At 48.5% G+C, this 23,660-nt stretch overlaps 6 protein-coding genes across 6 annotated transcripts; 3 read left to right on the forward strand and 3 right to left on the reverse strand.

Annotated features, from left to right (window-relative positions):
- Positions 1 to 1,537: 1,537 nt before the first annotated feature.
- Positions 1,538 to 2,399, reverse strand: FIESC28_10725 (uncharacterized protein; the record flags this gene model as incomplete). The annotated part of the gene is made up of 4 exons (XM_031164855.1): positions 1,538 to 1,759; positions 1,806 to 1,862; positions 1,910 to 2,080; positions 2,130 to 2,399. 4 exons carry the CDS (start codon positions 2,397 to 2,399, stop codon positions 1,538 to 1,540), a joined length of 720 nt encoding a protein of 239 aa, XP_031011023.1.
- Positions 2,400 to 2,691: 292 nt separating this feature from the next.
- FIESC28_10726 (uncharacterized protein) lies at positions 2,692 to 3,663 on the forward strand (the record flags this gene model as incomplete). Its single annotated transcript, XM_031164856.1, has 1 exon — positions 2,692 to 3,663. One exon carries the CDS (start codon positions 2,692 to 2,694, stop codon positions 3,661 to 3,663), a length of 972 nt encoding a protein of 323 aa, XP_031011024.1.
- A 6,911-nt stretch (positions 3,664 to 10,574) lies between these two features.
- FIESC28_10727 (uncharacterized protein) lies at positions 10,575 to 11,468 on the reverse strand (the record flags this gene model as incomplete). Its single annotated transcript, XM_031164857.1, has 1 exon — positions 10,575 to 11,468. The coding sequence occupies one exon, from the start codon at positions 11,466 to 11,468 to the stop codon at positions 10,575 to 10,577; it is 894 nt and encodes a 297-aa protein (XP_031011025.1).
- A 468-nt stretch (positions 11,469 to 11,936) lies between these two features.
- Positions 11,937 to 13,151, forward strand: FIESC28_10728 (uncharacterized protein; the record flags this gene model as incomplete). Its single annotated transcript, XM_031164858.1, has 5 exons — positions 11,937 to 11,953; positions 12,007 to 12,212; positions 12,257 to 12,325; positions 12,372 to 12,841; positions 12,888 to 13,151. 5 exons carry the CDS (start codon positions 11,937 to 11,939, stop codon positions 13,149 to 13,151), a joined length of 1,026 nt encoding a protein of 341 aa, XP_031011026.1.
- A 388-nt stretch (positions 13,152 to 13,539) lies between these two features.
- Positions 13,540 to 15,095, forward strand: FIESC28_10729 (uncharacterized protein; the record flags this gene model as incomplete). The annotated part of the gene is made up of 2 exons (XM_031164859.1): positions 13,540 to 13,664; positions 13,715 to 15,095. The coding sequence occupies 2 exons, from the start codon at positions 13,540 to 13,542 to the stop codon at positions 15,093 to 15,095; spliced, it is 1,506 nt and encodes a 501-aa protein (XP_031011027.1).
- A 472-nt stretch (positions 15,096 to 15,567) lies between these two features.
- FIESC28_10730 (uncharacterized protein) lies at positions 15,568 to 18,705 on the reverse strand (the record flags this gene model as incomplete). The annotated part of the gene is made up of 1 exon (XM_031164860.1): positions 15,568 to 18,705. The coding sequence occupies one exon, from the start codon at positions 18,703 to 18,705 to the stop codon at positions 15,568 to 15,570; it is 3,138 nt and encodes a 1,045-aa protein (XP_031011028.1).
- Between the last annotated feature and the right edge of the window lie 4,955 nt (positions 18,706 to 23,660).

A 23,660-nucleotide genomic window follows, 5' to 3' on the forward strand; every position in this document is an offset into this window, starting at 1 on the left:
TTTGTGGAATATCCCTGATATCCCGCATCTATCAATTGAGTCCCTGATACAAAGTTGATTGAAGATAAAGGATAGACTCTCAATGCCGTGGGTAAACGTTCAAGTTGGAGAATGATCGCCCGGCATTACCGATAAAAATTTGCTACCCCAAAAGGTAACTTTCTTAAATGGGGTATACGCGTTCATTTGGTTGGCCGATACATACCGAATGCAGCAGTCATATCCCCTTGATAATTTGGGGTTTGTCCGTGCCTCCTCCGCGCTTACTGTCGTATCGCTACTTTAAGATTAGGCCCTCTTTTTCCATCGGGAAGTCCTCCGCGCTATCGAGTTGTGCTGCTGTGGGGACTGGATACCAACGGTTTTTGAAACAGAGTTTACAGTACAGTGACGAGGCATTTTCTTATCATTGGGGTATCATCCATGCGCGTCAATAATACTAGTAACCTTGAGACAGCCAGACGGAAAACGTCGGTTTGGCATGAAACTATCCCACTTTGGTAGAGTGTCGTGCTTGTTCTCCAATTTTTCACTCAGCCGCCGCTGTCACCCTGTCAGCTGGGAATTACCGCAACGTCGCAGAGTTAGCTGATTCATGCAGCGGAACCGTTTCCGATCGGCGGTGCCGAGAAATAACGGGTGACCTTCCGTGTATAACGGTGATGCTGATATAATTGCTGGGTTCATGCTGGAACCTCCCAACGTGGTTACACCGGTCGTGTCCCAATTATCATGCGATATGTGTGACTTGAAGGTCTTACATAAATATGGTCTGCTTTCTTGGCTGATGCGTGGTTATCGGTTCGGCATTTACTTGTGTCATCGATATCCTTTGTTGGTCCTGATCCGGGCTATCAGGTATGGTGGTATCGACTCTTCAAATACATCTCTATCGGGTTCGAAGCCGATGAGAGATATAACCAGGAATATCGCGACTTGGCAAGTTGTAAACCCCAGGTTAGCTCAAGCGACAGAGGGGCTATGCGAGCTTCAAGACTTCGAAGAGTCAGTATCCTCCGGAGGGACTTGAGAAAGGCCGTGCTTCTGCTCAGCTGTCGACGACTCCCACGACCTTCCGAATATGTCCAAGTTGTAAGTTCAGAGAATCATGCATATCGGCGACTGTTGAGGAGAACTGCTGTGGTAGAGCGATGAAGTGTTGGATCAAGGTAGGTATTTATCCTTCATGCATCTTCACCTATTTACTTCAGAGACTTCCTAATCGGCTTAAGTTGGCCTTGTCAAGGTCTTATGACCTTCGAAACTGTGAAAAGGGCAGGCGAACTGCAATCTCACGATGGAGACGCCAAGCGGTTCATGTCGTTTTGAGGCCTCTCTGGCGTATAGTCCACTCGCTCTCAGGAATGTTGACGAAAGAGGCAATTTACCGCGGTAGACATGGATCTGAACAGTTCTGGTCTGTGCCTGCAACGTAAGAGCTGGCCCGGTATACAAGTGACAGTGAACGAGAAAGGGGTGTTCCATTTATTCTACTTGAGAGAAGCTTCTATACAAAAGACAACAACAATGACACTCTTCAAGAACGATGCTTATCCTTCGCTTCAGAAAAGGTCATTCCCTTTGCAATATCCTTGGCCATATTCTCATCAGCTTCCACGAGCTTGGGCATAAGCTCAAGGATCTTCTCAACAGCATCCTTAGGCACGCAGACCACGCCGTTTAGATCGCCAAAGATAATGTCCCCTGGGTTGATTGTCACGTCCAAGGCCGGATCTTGGAGTTTGACGGGGACGTTGACCTGCAGATAATTAGTCTTTGATCATGGCTTTGTTGGATAGACGTACCTCGCTTGGACGAGCAACTTCGTGGGGACTTGGTGTTCCGACGTTACGAGCGTAGACCTAGCCCATTGTTAGTACTGTGAGAAGTGTAGGTTTGGTTGACTTACTGGAAAGTCGAGACCACGATGTTCTTGTAGATCTCGAAACGTGCCATCCACGACAGTTCCGGCGGCGCCACAGTATTTAGCGCGAGTACTCATCAACCCGCCGTAAACAGCATTAAAGACACCATGTGGGGATGAGATGAAGATGACATGATCTTTAGGAACGGTATCAATCTAGGTCTGTTAGTCTCAGAGACCATTTGGCAGGGCCTTGGCAACTTACATAATGCTCCTTCGGCTTTGGTGCAGCCGTGTAGTTGTTCCGGACAAACTTGACTGTGTATGCAGGCCCGATGAGCTTTGCGTCGCCTTCTTGGCGCTGAGGTGACCACATGCTTATGTTGGGCAGGAAGCCGCCGTGTGAGATGCCCATTTTTAGAAGAGCGTCGGAAACATCGCATCTGATTGATGTTAGTGGTGGTGGTGACTGAAGGGTGTGGGGAGGATTGTACGTTGTGTATGCGCGAAGCTTGGTTAGAACTGAAGACGCCATGACGTTTTTTGTTTGAGGGAGAGATTCTGACTTAAGGAATGGTAGATGAGTCTATTGACTCTCAATTCTATTTGGAGAAAATGATATTGAGATGGTAAAGCTTTAATAAGTCGACGTGGATATGCGTGATGAAACCGCCGCTCGGCTGACGCCCCGGACGTTTCCCGGGAGTTCGTCCGGGGCGATCTCCGGTGTAAGTCGCACGTCCATCAAGAAGCGATCATTTATACAAAAGCCAAGGGAAATCTTAAACATTCTGTATTATCTACCATTATCACTACTTTCGACCATCATGACCGTCCACAAACCCTCGGTCTACGTTCTAGACCCCTACCACCCCGATGCCATCGCAGCACTCCAAAACTCCCCCGACATCACCGCCATTCTTCCCACAGATCCATTCAAAAACACATACCCTGAAAATGCCACAGCAATCATGCTCCGCAGCGAAACACGCTTAGGCAAAAACGAACTCTCCCAGTGCAAAAACCTCAAATTCATCGTCAAGCAAGGTGTTGGTGTCGATAACATCGATCTCAAAGCTGCAGCCGAACATGGGATCAAAGTATACAATACACCCGGTCTCAACAGCGAAGCAGTCGCTGAGCATACTTTCGCTCTAGCTCTCACTCTAGCGAGACGAGTTGCTGAGATTGATCGCAGGACGAGAGGCGGAGAGGCTATTGTTCGCAGTCAAACGCTGGGAAAGAGTTTGTATAAAAAGACTCTTGGTGTTGTTGGAATGGGAAATATTGGGTTTGCTGTTGCGAAGAAATGGGTCGGTGCTATGGAAGGAAACATCATTGCGTATGATCCGTTTTCAGATGGAAAGCACTGGCGAAACACTTTTGGAGAAGGTTTCACTCAAGTTTCTTCCCTACATGATCTTCTCAAAGCATCAGATGTAGTAACACTACACATCCCACTAACCAGCACAACTACAAACTCCATCTCAACAGCAGAATTAGAGGTCATGAAAGACGGGGCTATTATACTTAACTGCTCTCGTGGAGGGATAGTAGATGAAGATGCTCTTTTGGTAGCGTTGAAGAGTGGGAAGTTGTTTGGTGCTGGGTTGGATGCTATGGTTACTGAACCGCCTACTATGGAGGCGTATCCTGAATTGTTGAGTTTGCAGAATGTGGTTGTTACGCCGCATGTTGGGGCGAGTACAATGGAGAATCAGAGTCAGAGTGGGAGAGCGGTTGTTGATGTTGTTCTGGGATTGTTGAAGGGGGAAGACAAGGGCAATAGAGTAGCTTAGATACTTTCAATGATGTGTTGCTACTATGTCAGTGTTAGATAATGTGAGGGACATAGTAGATAGCATGTTATCTAAGTGATAACTCAATGATAGAGTCTCACGTAAGATGCCAGAATGATCATGTAATTTTCAAGGCTTCATGTCAGTAGTGTATACTGTCTAAGCCTGTGATTTATTATCTTCATTAGAACCCGACAGCTCGTTGCTTCTCCAAGTCAAACCGTCCAGGATTGAACCGGATACACCAAGGATGTATCGATAGAGGTATGAAACTGTTGCTGTCCTGCATCTCTGGCACAACCATGTGAATCTCATCGTAAGTTAGTCTGCCAAAACATGGGAACTCGGGTCATGCTTAACAGACTGCGGCACGAAAGGTTGAGCTAGTCTTGTAGTTGTAGCGGAATAATCTAGCGTCAGAAAAACGCCAAGGTCCAGGCACCATTCGAGGCAGCCAGCTGAACTTCGAGCCGATCATAGCATTCGCGTTTTTTTCGATGACACTTGAACCGAGCCATGCGACGACCACCATGAACTGAACTCTCCATCCTGACGAGCTTTCAGTGTCATCTGGAAACCAAGCCATTATGAACAGGGATATGAAGCAAACAGGAGAGAATAATAACTTTGTCACCCTTCAGTTTTGTGTTGGTGACTCCCGTGCCCAGATTATGAGGGTTGGTCCAATGACAAAAGACAACACTGATCCGCGTAACGCCGGACCAAATGGCCGCGAGACTGACTTGGGCCATTACTTCACAGGGAAGACATTCAAGAACTCAATTCGTTCTGATGAATTTAATCATTACAAGCTCACGGACTGGTTCGATACTCATTTAAGGTCTACAAGAAATGATTTCGTCCAGCCACTTCGCGGTTGCGCTGCCGCTGTGGACCTATATTCTCGACTACCTGAGGCTACTATTGACTCCTCGATTGTTGGAAAGACCTCTCTTAGTAAGGCCAGGTGGATACCCGATCGCAGGGGTAGCGATGAATCGCCGTTGAGACTAACCTTGTCTCGACCTAAAGCTTTTGCTTGTATCGCGATGTTTGAAACAGGCCAGAACTTTGACATAGGGTACTTGATGAATGTGTTTGCGTTGACGTACGGTAACTCGATATTCGTGACAAGTCCATTGATGGCAGATCCCTACGAAACACCGCTCGCGGCAGAAATCAAGCGTGTAGATGGAAACATTGGCCAACCGGGGCTATCGTTCCTTATTCCTCCGATAAACCCAAGGATCCGAAAATCGAATCCCGAGGCTTGGACTGTTCTCAGCCACAAGCAGTTCGATGGTCAAGTCGAGGATTGTTTCTGGAAAACCTCGATGCACTTGACTCTGACACAGTACCAGCCTGGCCTACCAGGCCTTAACCAAAATGAGCACTACATCGATGAATCTGCGGCTTTGCGGGAGACTCTAGCCCAGGTATATGACAGCTCGGATTGGGTTTGCGATCTCGATATCCTGGCGATACTCAATCACCGCTTTGTTTCTCGAGTCTTATGCCGTGGACCAACACATTCGCCAGGTGACTTTTCGAACACAGGGAGACTCTCTGGAGCCACCACAGTGGACAATTGGGAAGAGCTACTTACGCCTCCTGTGGATGACGGACTTTTGGTGATTCGGACTTCTGGAAACTGGCTCGGGAGGCTTGCTGCAGTGGGAGTTTGTATTCAGTTGAATAGGCGTGCTGTTATCCTTCCTCAGCGACCTTGCTGGTCTTGTGTCGATCTTAATCTTTCTAAGCTAGATACTACAGGCAGCTCGTCTCCTGTATTGATTTTGTGATCAGTCTGGATTGTTATGACCAGCCGCAGGTATTATTGAACATGTCACTGTTTCATAGGTATGGGAGGAGCACAACTCGGGACTGCTACGAAAGCAAACAAGACGCAGTGTGCCATATAGTAATCATAACTAAGAGTTTGGGCAATGCACAAGAAATCAGTATTTTGTTGGATTATGAGATGTCAAAAGTCTTGAGGTCAGTGAATTATGTCTCGTTCACAGTTTGTCGTGCATTCCAGCGTGGTGGTTTAGCGCTGACCTCTAGATAATTAGCGGCGGGGTACGCTGAATTTAGAGGCCACTGTCAGCAATCAATCCGCGCATTCCGGGCATAATATTTTCAACACCAACCTCCACAATTCAATCACAACCTCAAATCTTTACAGCGCAGATGCCGAAGCGTAAAAGAGACTCAGAGCCTAAAAAGGCGGCGCGTCTAACATGTAAAGGCTGTCGTCTTCGCAAAGTTCGCTGCGATGGGGGCCAGCCAGTTTGCGGTATCTGTATCGCGTATGGAGAGACGTGCGACTATGATCGACCACCGCCCATGACGCAGATTCGAGCTATGGCGGATAGGATTGCTGAGTTGGAGGAGACTGTCCAACAACTCAAGAACAATGCCGCAGTGAATACGTCGGGCCTTGGTGGTGCAGTGGTGGCAGAACAAACGCCGATCGAACTATTGCCGCCTATTGAGAATGCAGATAAATCTCTTGATGAGCCAACGTACTACGACACAACCTCAGCAGTCCATGATCCTGGCGATACTCCCTTGCAACCAAACACCGTGGAAAGTCCAGCAACTCGTCCTCTCCAAGCTCTCCCCATTGAAGTCGAATCTCCCGATCTCGACTTCTTCGAAAACGAAGCAATTTCTAGCGCATCAACATACCTTAACATCCCACAAGATGTAATCCGTCGTCTCTTCACAACACACTGGACATGGGTCCATGCAAACTTCATGTTCGTTCCACGCGCAATCTTTCTCCGCGACGCAGCCACCGCCGGACCAAACTTCTCCCCCTTCCTGTTAACAGTTCTCTGTCTACACTCTACAAGATTCAGAGAACGGCATTTGATAGAGAATTTACTTGCGAGAGCGAAATTGCTGTTTAGTCATGAGATACACAATGAGGGTTCGATACCACTTGTTCAGGCACTACTTCAATTCAGCGCGAGAGAAATTGGTAGGGGCTCTGTTTCGCAGGCTTGGCTTTATGGCGGGATGGCGTTTCGTGTTGCGATCGATATCGGACTTTTCTCTGAAGTTGGGAATGAGGATTCGACGAGGACGAGATTGGGGAGACATCTTGCCTGGTCTTGTTATTCGTGGGATAAGACTTTGAGTTTATATCTTGGACGAACGCCTTCTTTGCCTGAGCCGCCGAAGTGGGATCCTGCTATACCAGAGACACCTGAGACGGGAATGTGGCCGCCTTATAAGTTTGCTGAAGATGAGTGTCGTTCTGCAGAGGGTGATACGATTGAGTATAGCTCACAACCGGCGTATTTGTTGTTGACGTTTGCGCATACATGCAAGATCAGTGTTGTCATCAACGATATTCTCCTCAATATCTATGGTAGTAAACGAACGAGGGATGTGTTGGATTTTATACAATCTACCAGAGGAAGATTGCAGACATGGCGGGCCAATCTCCCGTCTGTCTTGAACGTCGATTATAAAGAACTGCCATGTCCGCCAACCCACATGGTAGCCCAGCAGTAAGTCACCCACCACCAAAACCACTCTTCTAACGATCCCAGCATGCTCTACCACACAACCATGATCCTCCTCCACAGACCCTTCCTTAACAACAAAACCTGTAGAACGACCTGCCAAGAAGCTTCCGAAGCAGTAGAACAGCTCCTCCAGCTCCTTGAAACAACCTTTGGTTTTCTTCGTTTTACGTATATAATGGCATACTGTACTTACACTGCTGCTACAGTTGTGGTGCAAGATATGAAAGATGGGAGACCGGGGACTAAGACGCGTCTTGAGACGTTTATGCGTGCACTAAATGCTATTCGGGCAAGTTGTCCTGGTATACAGCGGAGTATTGATATTCTGACCAGAGGTCTGAACTCGAGCGATGGACCTAAAACGGCGGCGAATGAGGAGGGCTTGACAGAGGAAACGCAACTTGGGCAGGGTCAAGGTCCTCAAATGCCTGCTTTTCCATATTACGATTTTTCAGATTGTGTTGAGACAGGGACCATCAATCCCTTCTTCGACCTTGATTCATTTCCACAGCTATGGTTTGACGATTTTTCAGAAAACATGCTGTTAAATAGTATATAGTAAGAAATTATGATATAATGAAGCTCAAAAATTGAGCCGAACATTCGTATCCGTACAACCGCCTGCGACGACAAGATAGGTAGTTCGTTCCGAAATGCAAAAAGTCAAAAAGTGAGGTTCTGCCCGGGCTCGAACCGGGGACCTTCTCGGTGTTAACGAGATGTCATGACCAACTAGACCACAGTACCAAGCTGTTTTTGTTGCTAGCATCAGTCCAATTTGAATTCATGAGTCTGAATGGGTTGTCCTTGCCTCTTATCCATTGGACACTGCTAGCTTGAACTCAAATGCATCCATTCCCAGCGGCCACCCCGATATCTAGCGCCCCACTTTCCTCTCTCGCGGAAACATTCCCTTTTCAATTCCACTCCAAGACACTCTCGAAGGTCATAATAGCACATCGTCTTCTCTTTTCAGATCGTTTCTTTTTCTGATTTCCTGCAATATTTTCTCCACTTGCCTTTCTCGATAACTACCTTCTGAATCTGATACTCACCTTACTCTTGGTTACATTGTTTTGGGTTGCTGAGATGCCCAAGGTAGAACGCACAAGGACCTTCACAGGCTGTCGCACCTGTCGAAGCAGACACGCAAAATGCGACGAGGCACAACCAGAATGCGGCACGTGTCTACGTCTAGGCTTAAACTGCGGGGGTTACGGGGCGAAATTGTTCTGGATTACGGATGATGGCGTTAAGCCGGAGTTGCAGCAGAGTCATCGGGGCTCCGAGTATCGGTATCCACTTTTCTCCGGTATGTTCCCCGGACCACTATCCATGGTTGATGCTAATTGGTTGTAGAGACTCAACGCAAGGTGATGAGCGATGAACTATCTCAAAGTCTGGGACGAAGAACGGCTGTTTCACTTCTTGCTGATATTGATGCTGCTTGTGAGAGGAGTGTTGATGCTTTGATGAAGGGGCCTTTTGGAGTGTTTCAATCTGTTGAAGAGTCGTCTCCGGCTGTTACGGTCGAACTATCGCCTGATACCAATACGGATAATACATTTACTAGTATGTATCCCGAGACAGACGGCTTTGTCGAGGAAATCCATCGGGATGATTGGCCTGATCAACTACCTGGTGATGACATGGATATCTTTACCGCATCACTAGATCCCCACTTTGGTCTAAACGAAGATGATCATGAACCCATGCCGAACTTCTTCATGGATGATCCATCGGGTGCAGAAGGACTTGCGTTCTTTAGTCCGGGATTTATATCACAGGTCATTGGTCCACCTGAACCTGAAGCAGAAGACCTTGACCCAGCACCCGTTACAGACATCATCCAACTACCAAAGGATATACCAACTTGTGCCGGTGGTCTGCCTCAAGAAACAGAGCAATTACTGAGACACTACCGTCAAAACATGGCTGGTCGCTCTTCAATGCAAGCCAAGCGCAAATCACCCTGGGAAATCATCTTTCTTCCCTGCGCACTCGAGACATTCGCTGAATTATCCCTCTGGAACGAAGCATCTCATACTCGCTCCTCGATATTCTATACACTTCTTGCTCATAGTGCTTTGCAACTGCACATGTCACAGTCGGGGTCACGTTGGAAAGAGGTTGGGTTGAAGAACCATGAACGGGCACAGAGTCATCTCAGACAGGCTCTTCAGCATGAGATGTTTGGGCCGAGACAGGCTAGTTATAAGGAACTTTTGATGGCTATACTCGCTATGGCTATGACATCGGTAAGACCCCTGCTTCTCATGAGGGAAGCAAATACTAACAGTGGCAGTTACATCATGGAACTCGGGCCTTTAGAGTCTTTCTCCTCGACGCAGAACGTCTCATCCGTCTCCGCGGCCTCGCCAACCAAAACCCCTTCAAAATCCGCCTATTACACCACATGTACACCCATCTCCGCGTAATCTCAGAAAGCATGTCCATCGCCCTGCCCGATCCTTCCGACAACCAACTAGAACTCAGCCGCACATTCCGCATCACAGAAGAGGGTCTCAACATGGGTCTTGACCCAGCACTTGAAAAGACTGATGAGATTGGTTTCAACGATATTCACTTGGAAGTCCAGGGGAGGTGGAACCAAACGCTCTACCCGGTGATTTATGGAATTCCGGAGAGTTTGATGACGCTGCTAAGTCAGACTGTGTCACTTGCTAATGAGAAAGCACGATTGGAGAGTGCGGCACGGTGTAATCCTGCTATTTCTGAAGCACTTGGAAAACATACAAAGACACTTGAAAACAGAATCTGGGCATGGCCAACAACGCTCCCCGCCGAAACCGCCTCTGACGATAATCTCGTCACCCATCCCCAAGTACGCAGCATGACACTAGCAATCCACCAAGCGTTAGTAATTTACTTCTACCGGCGCGTCTACGACATGAACGCTATGATATTACAAGACATGGTGCGCAAGACATTGGATTATCTGGAGCCGCACCTGTCGGAATTGATAGACGAGCAGGATTTTGCAACAAGTTTGGCATGGCCTGCTTTTGTGGCGGGGTGTGAGGCAGTTGCGCCGGATTTGCAGGAACGGGCTTTGAAGTGTCTTGGGGTTACGGATGAGAAGGGGGTTTACTTTACGGAGAGGCCGGCGGGGGTTGTTGTGCCGTTGATTTGGGAGAGGAGGAGGGAGACGGGGGATTGGACTATGAGTTGGCAGAGTTTGGTTATGGAGGGATGAGTTGAAGCTATTCCGATTTATATATAATCTCCAAGTGACTCTGATGGTTATCTTCGCTGGTGTTTCTAACATGTTATTCACTCAAGAGTCTTCATATATCTGTGACCTTGTCTATTTTACTATTTTAATCTCATACATAATACTCAAATTATTTAAGCCAACTTGACACCAGCATCCTTAAGAAGCTTGGCCAACTCCTCCCTCTCAGCACCCTCGAGCAACTCAAAAGGCTTCCTCAAACCACCAGTCTTGAATCCCCTCAACTCAAGTCCAGTCTTAATACCAGCACCATAGTGATGCGCCTCCAAAAACTTGCACACGGGGAAAATCTTGCTCCACAGCTCCCGTCCCTTCTTGATATCGCCATCTCTGGCAATAGCGTTCCAAAGCTCAACTGACAGCTCGGGAAGAATGTTGGTGGTTCCCCACACTGATCCCTTGGCGCCGGCGCAAAGACCGTAGAAGGTCAGTGTGTCCCAGCCGTTGAGGGCTGTGATGTCGTTGTGGTGGTGGAAGAGAAGGTCTGTGAGGGCGGGGGCGTTGCCGGATGTGTCCTTGAGATACTTGACTCCAACCTCTGACAATCCTGCGATTTCAGCAGGTGAAAGACTAACGCCGCTTGCACTAGGAATGTTGTAGAACATGATGGGCAAGCCAGAAGCCTTGTAAATCTCGTCAAACATAGCACGTAGCTGCTTCAAGCTAGGCGCATCGTAAAAAGGTGGGACAATCATAGTGGCAGCAGCACCAGCCTCAGCAGCATGCTTAGCCAGATCAACAACTCCAACGGTAGTAAGGTCACCGATACCGGCGACGACAGGGACGCGGCCGGCGGCGGACTTGATGACCTGGGTCAGAACGTCTTTGCGCTCTTGGACGGTTAGGGCGGTGAATTCGCCTGTGCTGCCACCGGGGACGAAACCGTGGACGCCGGCGGAGATCTGGGATTGGATGTGGGCGTCGAGGGCTTCATAGTCTACTGAGCCGTCTGCCTTGAAGGGGGTGATGAGGGCGACGAGGATGCCTGTGAGTTCTTGAGGGGCCATTTTGACTGTGTGTATTTGACTTTTAAGATAAATGTCTGTGGAATAATGAATGAGAATGAGATGAATGAATCAATTGTCAATGAGACTCTATTATATGCTTCTAGATCTCCTCAATTCGTTCAATCCGCGTGAGCTTCAATTGGCATGTGTCTCAAAAACAGGCAAGTCTCCACGAGTGGCCAACGCTTTAGTACATGCTCTCTAAAAGAGTAAGCTTCCGCGACAAGTAACGCCTTATGATAAAACATTGTTAAATGCATGCTTATTGAATGCCAATCAATTCTACAATAGCCAAGACCCTTTTCTTTTCACCCCGCAATGTCGTAATTTGTAATGTGTAGCTTAATAATGTGAATGATCTGGGGCATAAATACCCCTCAGTGTAGTGCTTCAGTGGTATCACCGCTCAATTGATACACTCACCTAAACTGTCACCACTACCTAATTGATCTCACCAAACACAACAAAATGACATCCATCTTCCTGTAAGAAGCACCAAATACCCGACTCTTAGTTGTACCCCACTGACAACTCATAGTACCGGTGCTTCGGGTTACGTCGGAGGTCAACTCCTCCACCAATTGACCCAGTCTCACCCAGAGTACAACATCGTCACCCTCGTGCGAGACAGCCACGCCGCCGAGACCGTGTCGCAGGCGTATCCCAAGGTGCGCACTGTGGTCGGCGACTTGGATGACAGCGATCTTGTGAAAAGTGAAGCTGAAAAGGCTGATGTTGTTCTGAGTATGTATTACCATTTGAAATGAAGGGCTGTACTGACGGGTCAGATGTCGCGTCGAATAAGCATGTTGGGTCATTGAAGGCTATTCAAGAGGGATTGAAGAGCAAGGACAAGGGTAAGTCATACTCAATTGAGAATGGGACAGTGATTGACAATTCTAGCTTATTTGATTCAAATCTCTGGCGCAAGTCTCCTCCCCATCAAAGATCTCTCATCACCCTCCTTCAAACCCGGCGAACCCTCATCCGCTGTGTTTGACGATCTCAAAGATGTATCCTCAATCCTAGATCTCATCCGCTCCCACGAGGCTAGGGCTGTAGACAACGCCATTCTCAAAATCTCCCAAGAAACACCCTCCATCAAAACCGCCATTGTCTTCCCTCCCATCATTTACGGCAAGGGTGAAGGCCCTGTTAAGCAGCGCAGTGTGCAAATCCCCGCTTTGTCAAAGGTTGCTATTGAGCGCGGTCATGCGGTGAGGGGTGGAAAGGGTCTGGCTGCTTGGACGAATGTTCATGTCGCTGATCTTGCGAGATTATTTGTTCTTCTTGCTGAGAAGGGTGAAAAGGGTGATGACAGCGACAAGATCTGGGGAGAGAATGGCATTTACTTCCCTGGTGTTGGTGAAATGGTACGTCCCCTCATCTTACTACAGGTTCAATTGCTGACAATTACAGACATGGGCAGAAATCTCCGACAAGGTCGCGCAAGCAGCAAAGGATCAAGGACATATTGATACACTAGAAGTAGAAGAACTATGGAAGCCTGAGCTCGACACAGCTTTGCCAGCTGGATCAGTCTTTTTCGGCAGCAATGCCAGAAGCAAGCCTGTTCGCGCCACTGAGGTTCTGGGCTGGAAGCCTAGTGAGAGTGGGTTGGATAAGGAAATCCCTAGAGCTGTGGCTGAAGAGGCTGAGGCTAAGAAGAAGGCCAACCTCTAAACTACCTAATCGGTTGCTAGAATAAAATAAAGAATGTTCTCTTATCTTCTCTGAGCGACATGTGGATGTGATGTGATGCTGATAATGGCATGTGGATGGAGATGGTTGTCAAAAAGTGCACTTCTTTGCCCGCCTGGAGATTAGCCCCTCTGTGGGGGATGCGGGGTAATTTACAGCGGAGGTCGTAGGCTTCACTTCCCTAACCCGTCAGCGCGGGAGATAAAAAGAGAAGGCCTCCGCGACGGAATCTCTCTCCATTCTCATCAGCTCTATGATCAGAGTGACAGCTTGAAGTCGGGTGCTAGAATCTTTGAAGTACAAGAAGCTTTCTCATCTTGAACATTTTGTTTCATTCTACTGTTCATCTCGTCATTCATCTCATCACAAAATGGCACCTTCAATTGAACTCACTGCCCCTAACGGCGTAAAGTGGTCTCAGCCCACAGGCCTCTTCATCAACAACGAATTCGTCTCTTCATCAAGCAACCAAACCCTCACATCCATTGACCCAGCGTAAGTCTCCCTCCCTTTCACCTCTCATCTGCCCTCACTAACACTCTCAGCACCGAAAATGAAATCGCAACAGTCCAAGCCGCAGACGCTCAGGACATCGACAAAGCCGTCAAAGCAGCAAAAGCAGCCATGAAGTCCCCCGCATGGCGCGATTTGCCCGCCTCAGACAGAGGCTACCTCATGGCCAAACTAGCAGACCTAATCGATTCCAAAAAGGAACTTTTTGCTACTATTGATGCGTGGGATAATGGAAAGACGTACATTGAAACGCTCGAGAATGATCTTGTTGAGGCGGTGGGTGTTATTCGTTATTACTCTGGCTGGGCCGATAAGACGTTCGGTCAGACTATCAACACCACGCCTCAGAAATTCGCGTACACGATTCGTCAGCCTGTCGGTGTCGTTGCGCAGATCATTCCTTGGAATTATCCTCTTTCTATGGCTACATGGAAACTCGGTCCTGCGCTGGCTTGTGGAAATGCAGTTGTCATCAAGGCCGCCGAACAAACGCCCCTCAGTTTGTTAGTTCTTGGTGAACTCATCAAAGAAGCCGGTTTCCCACCCGGAGTCGTCAACATCGTCAACGGATTGGGCAAAGACACTGGTGCAGCGCTTGTTCAGCATCCTCTCGTCGACAAGATTGCTTTCACAGGGTCTACAGCGACAGCTGCTAGCATCATGGGCGTTGCGGCAAAGACACTCAAGAACATCACGCTCGAGACGGGCGGAAAGTCGCCTTTGCTTGTGTTTGAGGATGCGGAGCTTGAGCAGGCTGTCAAGTGGTCGCATTTCGGCATCATGTCGAATCAAGGACAGATTTGCACTGCCACGTCGCGCATTCTTGTGCAAGAGTCCATTTATGAGTCGTTCATTAAGCAATTCATTGAGACACTCAACACTGTGAGTAAGGTGGGCAACCAGTGGGACAAGGACACATATCAAGGTCCCCAAGTGTCCAAGGTGCAATACGAGCGTATCTTGGAGTATATCGACATTGGCAAGAAAGAAGGCGCCACAGTCGCAGCCGGCGGTGGTCCTCTGAAGGTCGGCGACTCAGACAAGGGCTTCTACATCTCCCCCACAGTCTTCACAGACGTGAAGCCCTCGATGCGAGTCTTCCGCGAAGAAATCTTCGGTCCAGTCGTTGTCATCTCTACCTTCAAGACCGAAGAGGAAGCTATTGAGTTAGCGAACGATACAACATACGGCTTGGGCGCTGCTGCATTCACGACGAACCTTGAACGGGGACATCGTGTTGCGGCTGCTATTGAAGCTGGTATGGTTTGGATTAACAGTAGTCAGGATTGTGATCCTCGGGTGCCGTTTGGTGGTGTTAAGCAGAGTGGTATTGGAAGGGAGCTTGGAGAGGCGGGATTGGAGGCTTATTCGCAGATTAAGAGTGTTCATGTGAATATGGGGAACAGACTATAGATAGAAGTGTAATGAAATAAATGATTGTTAGTTAAATGAAGGTTTCAAGGTTGTGAGTTGGTTCGATTGAGAACATTTGATGAGGTGTGGCTGGTGATAGTGGGTGATGTTACAATGGGTGGTCCACTGAAGACCCTCACTAAGCACTTCCCGCCCGTCGCAACTCTAAGATCTCAGCGACATCTCACATTGCACCAAGGACATTCACAGTTCACTCAAATCAAAGAACAAATAGAGCACTCATTGCGATAGTGAAGATTGTTTAACATATGTATTATCATGAATAGATTGACAAAGAAAAGTATGTGTCTACAGACAAGCAAATACAACAGCAACCATGCCGTAGGGGAATGAGCCATAAGCCAGATTCAGAACAAAGAGGATATAATGTGTAAAAGACAAACCCTTAGAGCAAACAATCGCAGACTCCAAAAATCCCAATCCCAAAACATTCATCATCTTACATAGCATATTATGAGGACTTGACAATAGCATACTGCTCCAGAATAGCAACAGCCTCATCCCATCCTCGAGAAGCAGCAATCTCAGTCACACTTCGGTCAAGCTCATCCTTGACATCAAGATCAAATCCAGCCTTTTCACCCAACAGGCGGAGGATTTGTTCGTCGCCGTTCTCGACGGCTTGCATGACGCCGTTCCAGCCGCGGTACACCTTGTTGGGGTCGGCACCGTGCTCGAGGAGAAATTCGAGAATCTCGCCGTCGCCGCGGTAGCGACGGAGGGCTTTGACGACAGGGAGATGTTCGCCGGGCGCGTTGATGTCGGCGCCACCTTCGTTGATGAGGTACCATACTATGTCCTTGCGATCTTCGCGGATGGCGGATGTAAGCGGTGAGAACACGCCGCCGTTCTTGTCTTCTACTGATACACCAGCGTTGAGGAGAAGTTTGACGGATTCGAGTTGGTTGGCGACGACAGCCATTTCCATGACACCCTTGAAAGCGCGAGGCTCGGCAAGAACGCTGAGAATGCGCTTGAGGACGGGGGGGTTGCGGACGGCCATGCACACAGGCCAATCTTGACCACGAACATTAGGGTCAGCGCCGTTGCTGAGAAGAAAGTCGACCATCTCAATCCTGTTCTCGCGAATAGCGGTCGTCAGGGGTGAGTGGCCCTTGGGGTTCTTGTCATTGGGGTTCATGCCCTTCTCGAGAAGCCACGTCAAAGCCTCAATGTTGTTGACGCTGACGGCAGTCTCGACGATACCCTTTGGTGAAGAAAGGTTTGCGCCGGCTTCGACTAGTGGGGGGAGGAATTGGAGACGGTTGTGTGTGATGCACTTGAAGGCTGGGTACTCGGATGCAGGGACGTTGGGGTCTGCCTTGTTGGCGAGGAGGAGGTTGAAGATGTCGGGGCGGTTATCACGGATGGATGTACACAAAGGGGTGTAGACACCATCCTTCTTGAGGTTGGGATCGACCTTTGCGTTCAACAAGATCTTGACGGACTCGATGTTGTTGACGGAAACGGCCAACTCCATGATACCGGGTGCCTTCTTGGGATCAGCGCCGTGCTGGAGGAGGACTTGCAGACAGGCTGCTTGGTATGTAGCAGGCCAGAGCATGTGCTTGGGACCAGGCAAGTTGGGATTAGCACCGTGGTCGAGAAGACTCGTGACGATATCGACGCGCGAGTTCTGGATGGCTTCGAAGAGAGCGGTCTTACCCTCGCGACTCTTGCCATCGGGGTCAGCGCCGTAGTCGAGGATGAGATCGATGAACTTCTTGGGTGTCTTCTTGTTGATCGCACTGCTGAGGAGTGTTTCACCCGTAGCTGTCAATTGATTGGGATCACCGCCGTAAATAAGAAGAAGGTGCGAAAAGTTGACCTTGTTGGCGATACAAGCAGCTGCAAGGGCAGTCTCGTTGTCGGGACCGATCTGGAAACGTGGGTCGGCGCCGTACTTGAGAAGTTGAACGGCGCCAGCGATGAAAGAGCGCTCGACAGCCGCGAAGAGGGGAGTCACGCCATCGCGGTCAATACCGTTGGGATCAGCGCCAAAGAGGAGGAGTAATCTCACAGCTTCCGCATCGCAGTTCAAGACAGCTTCCTTGAGCGCGAGATGATCCGGTCCAGTGTTTGCAGAAACACCACGGTCCAGCAATTGCTCGATGAGCTTGTGGTTCTTGCCGCGAACAGCGCTGATAAGAGCAGTCTTGAGATTCGCGGCGTCAGCGCCGTTGGTGTTGCGCGGGTTCCAGCGCGGCATGCTGAAGGGATCAGCCTTGAGCCGAACAACCTTTGTGCCGCCATTAAGGTCCAGACCAGCGAGTTCTTCTAGGGATACTTCGCTGTCGGATATTTGGGTGTGTTGCGATCGGGTTTCATGGTGTTCGTCAAATGTGCTCATGCGATCAAACGTCGCTGTTGTGCCAGAGTGGTATCGCTCGTTGGAGTGCACTGAAGAGGCAGTGTTGTGATGGTGGTTGCTGAATGAGCGCGCATCGTGGTGTGAACCCATAGGATCGGTGTGCAAGGAGGCAGAGCGGTCTGCCCAGGGGAGAGGAGGGAGGGGAGGTTGTGAGTTGATGGACATGACGTGGCCTTCCATACCGCGATGCGCAGATGCGGAAGATGGTCTGTACTGTGAACCACCAGCATCAGAAACCTTTGATCTCGGCGCGACACCAGCGCGGGAGTCCATGCGATCGAGTGCTGCTGCGAGACCGGTGTATCCAATACCAAGCTCATTCTCAATCTTCTCATTACCCAAACTCCACTGAAACATAAGCGCACTCATACGCAGACTCTCCCTCGTGCGACCGAGAGCACTGATCATCTTCTCGATATCGTTATCACCAAAAATACGGCCCCAACCACGTCTCATGCGTCCCATGGCACCCTTGCGTTCATTCTCGAGAAACTTGCCCAGCATTTGATCGAGCAGCTGAAAGTCCGCCTGAGTAACGCGGAACTTCTTGCTAAGCTCTGAGATGACATCTGCAGGGAATGTCTGCTGGTTGCGAATGCACTCTCCGAGGCCTGCTTCGATAGAGAACAGAATCTCGCACGTGTCGAGGAAGTCGTGCGCTAGGACGTCGAGGCCGTGGGGTTGCTTGGTGACCATTGTGAGGTATTCTAGCATGCGGACGGAGATGCGGTCGCCGAGGGCGGTGGTCTTGTGGCAGAGCTCTAGGCATGAGCCTTGTGCTTTGGCGACGTTTGCCATGACGCTGCTCTTTTTGCTGGTGAGCGATCGAGGTGCGGTAGTAGTTGTAGGTGTAGATGTTTTGATGGAGGAGGTGGTGGGAGGGGAGTTGGTGGTTACTGAAGCGGGCTTCTTGGTGGCTGCGACGGTCTTTGCTGGACTAGCAGGGACGTAAGCCTGTGCAGAGACGGCAATGACTCGCTTCTGCGGGGGAGGAGTCTTTGGTCTTGCGGTGGCGCCGGTAGGATTTGGTAGAGATCCTGTAGACGGTTGGACTCGAGGAGCTCGCGCTGAAGTAGGACTGCTAGGTAAACCAAGAGCTTCGTTTGAAACAAGCGAGAAAGATTCCCGAGGACCGAGAGCAAGAGCTTCTATGAACGAGTACTCCTTGTCAGTAGTAGCTGCAGCCGGATTACCCTGAGGAGCGACTTGAGCGGTCATATTAGAAAAAGAAAGAAAAAAGAGAGAGGGAACGAGCTGCTCTTAGTAGGGGGAGGCGGAATGGGAAAAAAAGCGGGAGCGACTGGTTTTATGGCGCTCGACGGGACAAGAAAGAGAGCGGTCGAGTCCAGTCCCAAAGGTTAGGTTTGAAGCGGGATGGCATTCCAAGTCAGGTACCGCACTGTAGGTAAGTAGGTTGGGACTAGAGCAGGGTTCTAGGCTCAGTACGGATCTACCGGGTTGTACAGTGCAGTGGCAGTGGCAGTGACAAGGGGAGTGGGTACGGTACAGCGTTCAATCGATCACCTTTGTTGGATCTGTAAGGAGAGAGTGGGAGGGTAGGGAAACCCCTGCTTGCAATGGTAGATCGGCGCTTTGACATGGATGGGACTAAACATGGGGTGGGTTGTACCCCTGTTCTTACGATATCACAGTGAGATGCTCTATATCAACGGGGGATATACCACCCTTGGACAAGTAGTTTATTCCAATCCCGGGTTTTCCCCAAGCGAGGTGGGAATAGTTGTTATCTGCGAGGGATGGAGGCAAAGCAAAGAGAGCATATCACAAAAGCAGTGCAACAATCCACAGAAGCAATAAGATAAGTGACAGACAGAGAGACAGAATATTGGGGTCACGAAAAAAAAAAGCCACATTTTGTTCCCGACCAACAGGAGGAGGTCCCAGCTCAGTTGACGATTTTCTCACGGATCACTAGCAGTCACACAATTAGTACGTGGACTAGCAGTGTGTGCGACAGCTGGAAGACGGCGTTTTACGAGACCATCCCGACCGAGGGCGTTTTTTTTTTTTCTTCTTGGGTCCAGATCGGGAAAGCTTGGTCCTGGATAGAGTAGCTGATTAACGTTAGAGTCAAAGCAGTAGACTAATTGTTACATGCTAATGGGAGTTAGTGTACGGGAAATCCCATTCCCATCTCGCAATCTTGTCTGTATCTACCTCGGCTTGTACGTAAAACTTGACATGAGTAACATTGACAGCTGGAGACGGGTGGATGGAGACCCACGATATCAGCTGGTAAACACAGCAGGGTTCAATGCAGATTGTACCCATTTACAGATGCAAGTGAGACATTTTGTTACTGCAAGGATAGTGGTAGTGGTTAGCCAAAAGTTTATTCGCGAGCTGGAACCGGGGGTTAGGATGGGTAGAGACTTTACGCTAGGGGAAGGGTAAGATGTAGACGTTCCTGACGCCAAACCAGGACAGGGTGAGAATCATTTGTCAATAATTATTAACTTGATTGAACAAACAATTCATCAAAAGAAAAGAAAAGAAAAGAAAAGAGTTATAATGGTGAGGTTGGTGTTGGTGATGTTGTTGTCGTTCCCTTGCGTAAATCCTTCAGCGGGTACAAAGACAACTCCCTACATTACCAGTGCGCTGTTGTCTCGGACCCCTGACCCTCGATACCACTTCACTTCAGCGATCGCCGGTAAGAGATCCTTGAATTAATTGAACAACGGGAACCCGGTAAATAAGCAGCCTTATCATCAATGCCCAATTTGCAAATTCTACAAGAACAAACATGCTAGTCTGCAGCCTCACATCACCAACTTGAGTTTATTAGAAAGTACTGTAATAAACACTGTATAAACTTATCTGCCACGTGGAGTATACATATGCAGGGGGCTTGGGAAAGTCTAGAGCGTGAGAAGTTGAAGCTTGACTCCTCCCGCGATGCTCGATCCGGAAACAAGTTTATCTCCACTGTGGAAAAAGGAAAGGGGCAGTCATGTCTGTCTCCCTGTGGGAATTACTGCAGTAGACCAACAGTTCGTTTTGACGTGATCCCGTTATTACCTGTCGTAAATGACAGTGGGCATGCACCAGTGACGCATCCATGCAGCGGGATACCGTTTATACGGGCGAGAACGTTAGTGCTCTCCATCTGTTTCTCTTTGCTTTTTATCTTGGCCACTCTACCTAGCCACTGGATTATCATGCAAGCAAGACAGCTCCCTTAAATGATAGATCAACTTAACTGTCATCTACCCGCCAAGAGACCCAAAGAACTGGTACCCATTCGGGGCCCATCCGAGTATTTACGGACTCGCCTCCCCCGGAATTTCGCAAACGGCACTTGTGAGCTCTATTCAGAAAGCCGCATTCTTGTCGCGACAGTAAGGTTCAGCGAAGAAGTAGTATTTAACTTTTGACATATCGCCTGTCATTCCAATTCTCGGCTGTTCCTGTGTAATGCGACAGGTCGCGACGATATACTTGATTTGTGTCTCCCTGCTTAACTGTCATGGAAATAACCACATGCAAGGGAGTAAAACTGCCAATGGATGAGTGAGGGAGTGACGTAGAATCGCGCCATTATGCAACCGTTGCGCATGCGATAACTGAGACTTGTCTTGCCGATTGATCTCGAATCTTGCTTCACTGCGATTTCATCTTCCAGCCGCCCGAGACTTGCATGCATACCTGATACTGGTGAAGATAGTGTCTAGCTCAGTGAGAGAATGTCTGGAATGACGCCGACACCTTAATTAAAAAACGATACGTAGAATAAAAATCAAGCTTCTAAGAAGCAAGGGAGAAAAAAAGACCGTTTGTCCGCACCGTCGTGGCGAAAAATATGAACTGTCACTTTACTTTTTACCCCGATGGGATCTACAGATCTGAACAAACAATAGATCTCATCTCAAATCTCGACCTCGCCTATGCATGCATGCTACCCGGTCAACACGGGACGGCAATCTCATCGTATTGTTTCTTTTTTTGCCTAGATCGAGCCATGAGCCACCAACAATTGTTCTGTGCGCCGCCTCCCGATTAAAAATGTGGTGTTTATGAAGAGCAAACACGAACGCCCAGGGGCTTAGGTCTTCGTCCAATCTGCACCTTGGCAAAGTGGCTTGCCGGCCATCCATTCTTTCGGATTTGGAGGATGAACTCTGTTCAAATTAACTTGATTAGCGTTGCAAACATTGCATCAATCGGCTGTGGAGGTGCCTCAATCCCGTTGGTTGTAATATTGAGTGAAGATGGTGGTTGTCAAGACCCTGGATTCAAGGAGATTTCTTCCCGAGAAAAGGTCAAAGCAATCAAGACACAGACCTTTGACGCTGACGCCAACGCCACGATGGATGAATGCTAGATCCGATTACTGGTCTTTGCGGATGAATCCTCCGTGTTAGCCGTTGACCTTTCTCCCCAGAACACACTGACCTGAACTTGGCCTTACCCAAGTCACCTAACAGTGAGTCTACCCCTGACGCGCAAGCCACAATTTTGTTAGTGCAATACGGGAAACCAGATCAAATTGGGATTGTATCCCCGATCGGAGTATCCAGGAAATTGGTGCAGCTGTCATTGATGGGAATAGACGCTCATCAAATTACCGTCTTAATTCGGGCCACTAAACCTGTCGGACCGGAGAATGTTTGCAGCTGAAATCGAGATGGATCTTTGTTGGTAGTACCGAGAATTCGGGTCGAATCAGTCAAGATCCACATGCTATCTCTGAAACGATTACACCAGAATGATGCGACAAACAGAAAATAAATACAAAACAGCGAATAAATCGCATTTATTTGAAGAGATGGCAATTTGCCAAGTGGATTCTAGTCAGGAGGATTCAACTAGTAAAACGCCAGTGATGCTCGTGATGCTCATGACTACTGCAGAGGATAATGTCAATTCGGGTACTGTATGGGGTCTGTTAACGTTAGTTTGTCTCCTAAACTCGTGCGCACGCGGCTCCCGAATTCCTGGTACACTAAGGTAGGTGAGTTAATTGAGCGGAGGGATTATTACGCCGAGTTGGTTGGTCTTGTGCTTGTTAAGTGGAAGCCTGGTGGTGGCGATTGAAGCTATAGGGTAAATGGGATGCATTGTGAGGGATGGAGTCAATTGCTCATTGACAAGGTGTCATGATCATGGACGTTATTCTCAATCGCTTATACTTGTAGGGTATGTCAATTACCTAGGTAATTTGCTTGCACTTGCTTTGCCTGTTGTTCCTTTTTGTCGTGGCAAGGACGAACCTTTCCAGGCTATGACTGAGGGTATTGTAAACATGCACTTGAGCGAGTGATCGATCGCTCATCGAGCTAATGATATTGTTGTTAGGTATATGGATAATTGCCAAAATAATTCCCTGTAATTATTGAATGTGTTAATTGACCGGGTATCGCGCTTACAAACTCAAGGCCCTGTCGATCGTTTTTTTTTTCTTCTTCTGGCCGCGCGACGATCAACCGTTCTCAGCTCATGTCAGCTCTCAGTGAGGTTATCCCCACTAATGATCGCTAAACTTCCAGTAGATGTTCAATTGACGCAATTAACCAGGGCCCCTTTCATCATCAATTAATTCAGCTCAGCCCTATCACTTCTCACATTCAATCTTTACTTCAATCTCAATCTCAATCTTAATCTCAATTCCGATATCCCCATTATGGCTATCAATTTTGCCACCATATCAAAGTCCAGATTGACTCAATCTGAGTCTAGAACTTTATCGGCGCGCCCGCGCTATTGGATCCGGGCAGCAAACAATACCAAGCCACAAAGGTCTGGACCGTCTACCGAAAGCTTTCGGGAGGTTTATTTTATGTGTAACTGACAGAGTAATTGAGAGTGACATTAACTGAGATTGGAATTATTCTGGAACTCTTTGTGGTGTTTGTGAGTTGGCCGTGAATTTTATGCTTAACGAAGGTGTACACACGGCGCAACACCAAGAGATTGTTGGCACCGAGAAAATGGATAGCTATCCACTTAATACAACCTGCACATTCAATCATCTACCTAATATAACATTTAAAGGAAATAATGTACGGCTAAACTTTACCAGAAAGACACATTAAAAGACCAAGTCATTCAGCTAATACTGCCAAGTCAAGTAGTCTCACCTCCGGCGGAAACTAAAGTGATACCCTCACCAATGCTACCGTTAACAGCCCCCGCAGGCCACGCTTTGACTA

This window comes from Fusarium coffeatum, assembly GCF_003316985.1.
Source record: "Fusarium coffeatum strain FIESC_28 chromosome Unknown BRIP53273_contig_330, whole genome shotgun sequence".
Classification (NCBI taxonomy): Eukaryota; Fungi; Ascomycota; class Sordariomycetes; order Hypocreales; family Nectriaceae; genus Fusarium; species Fusarium coffeatum.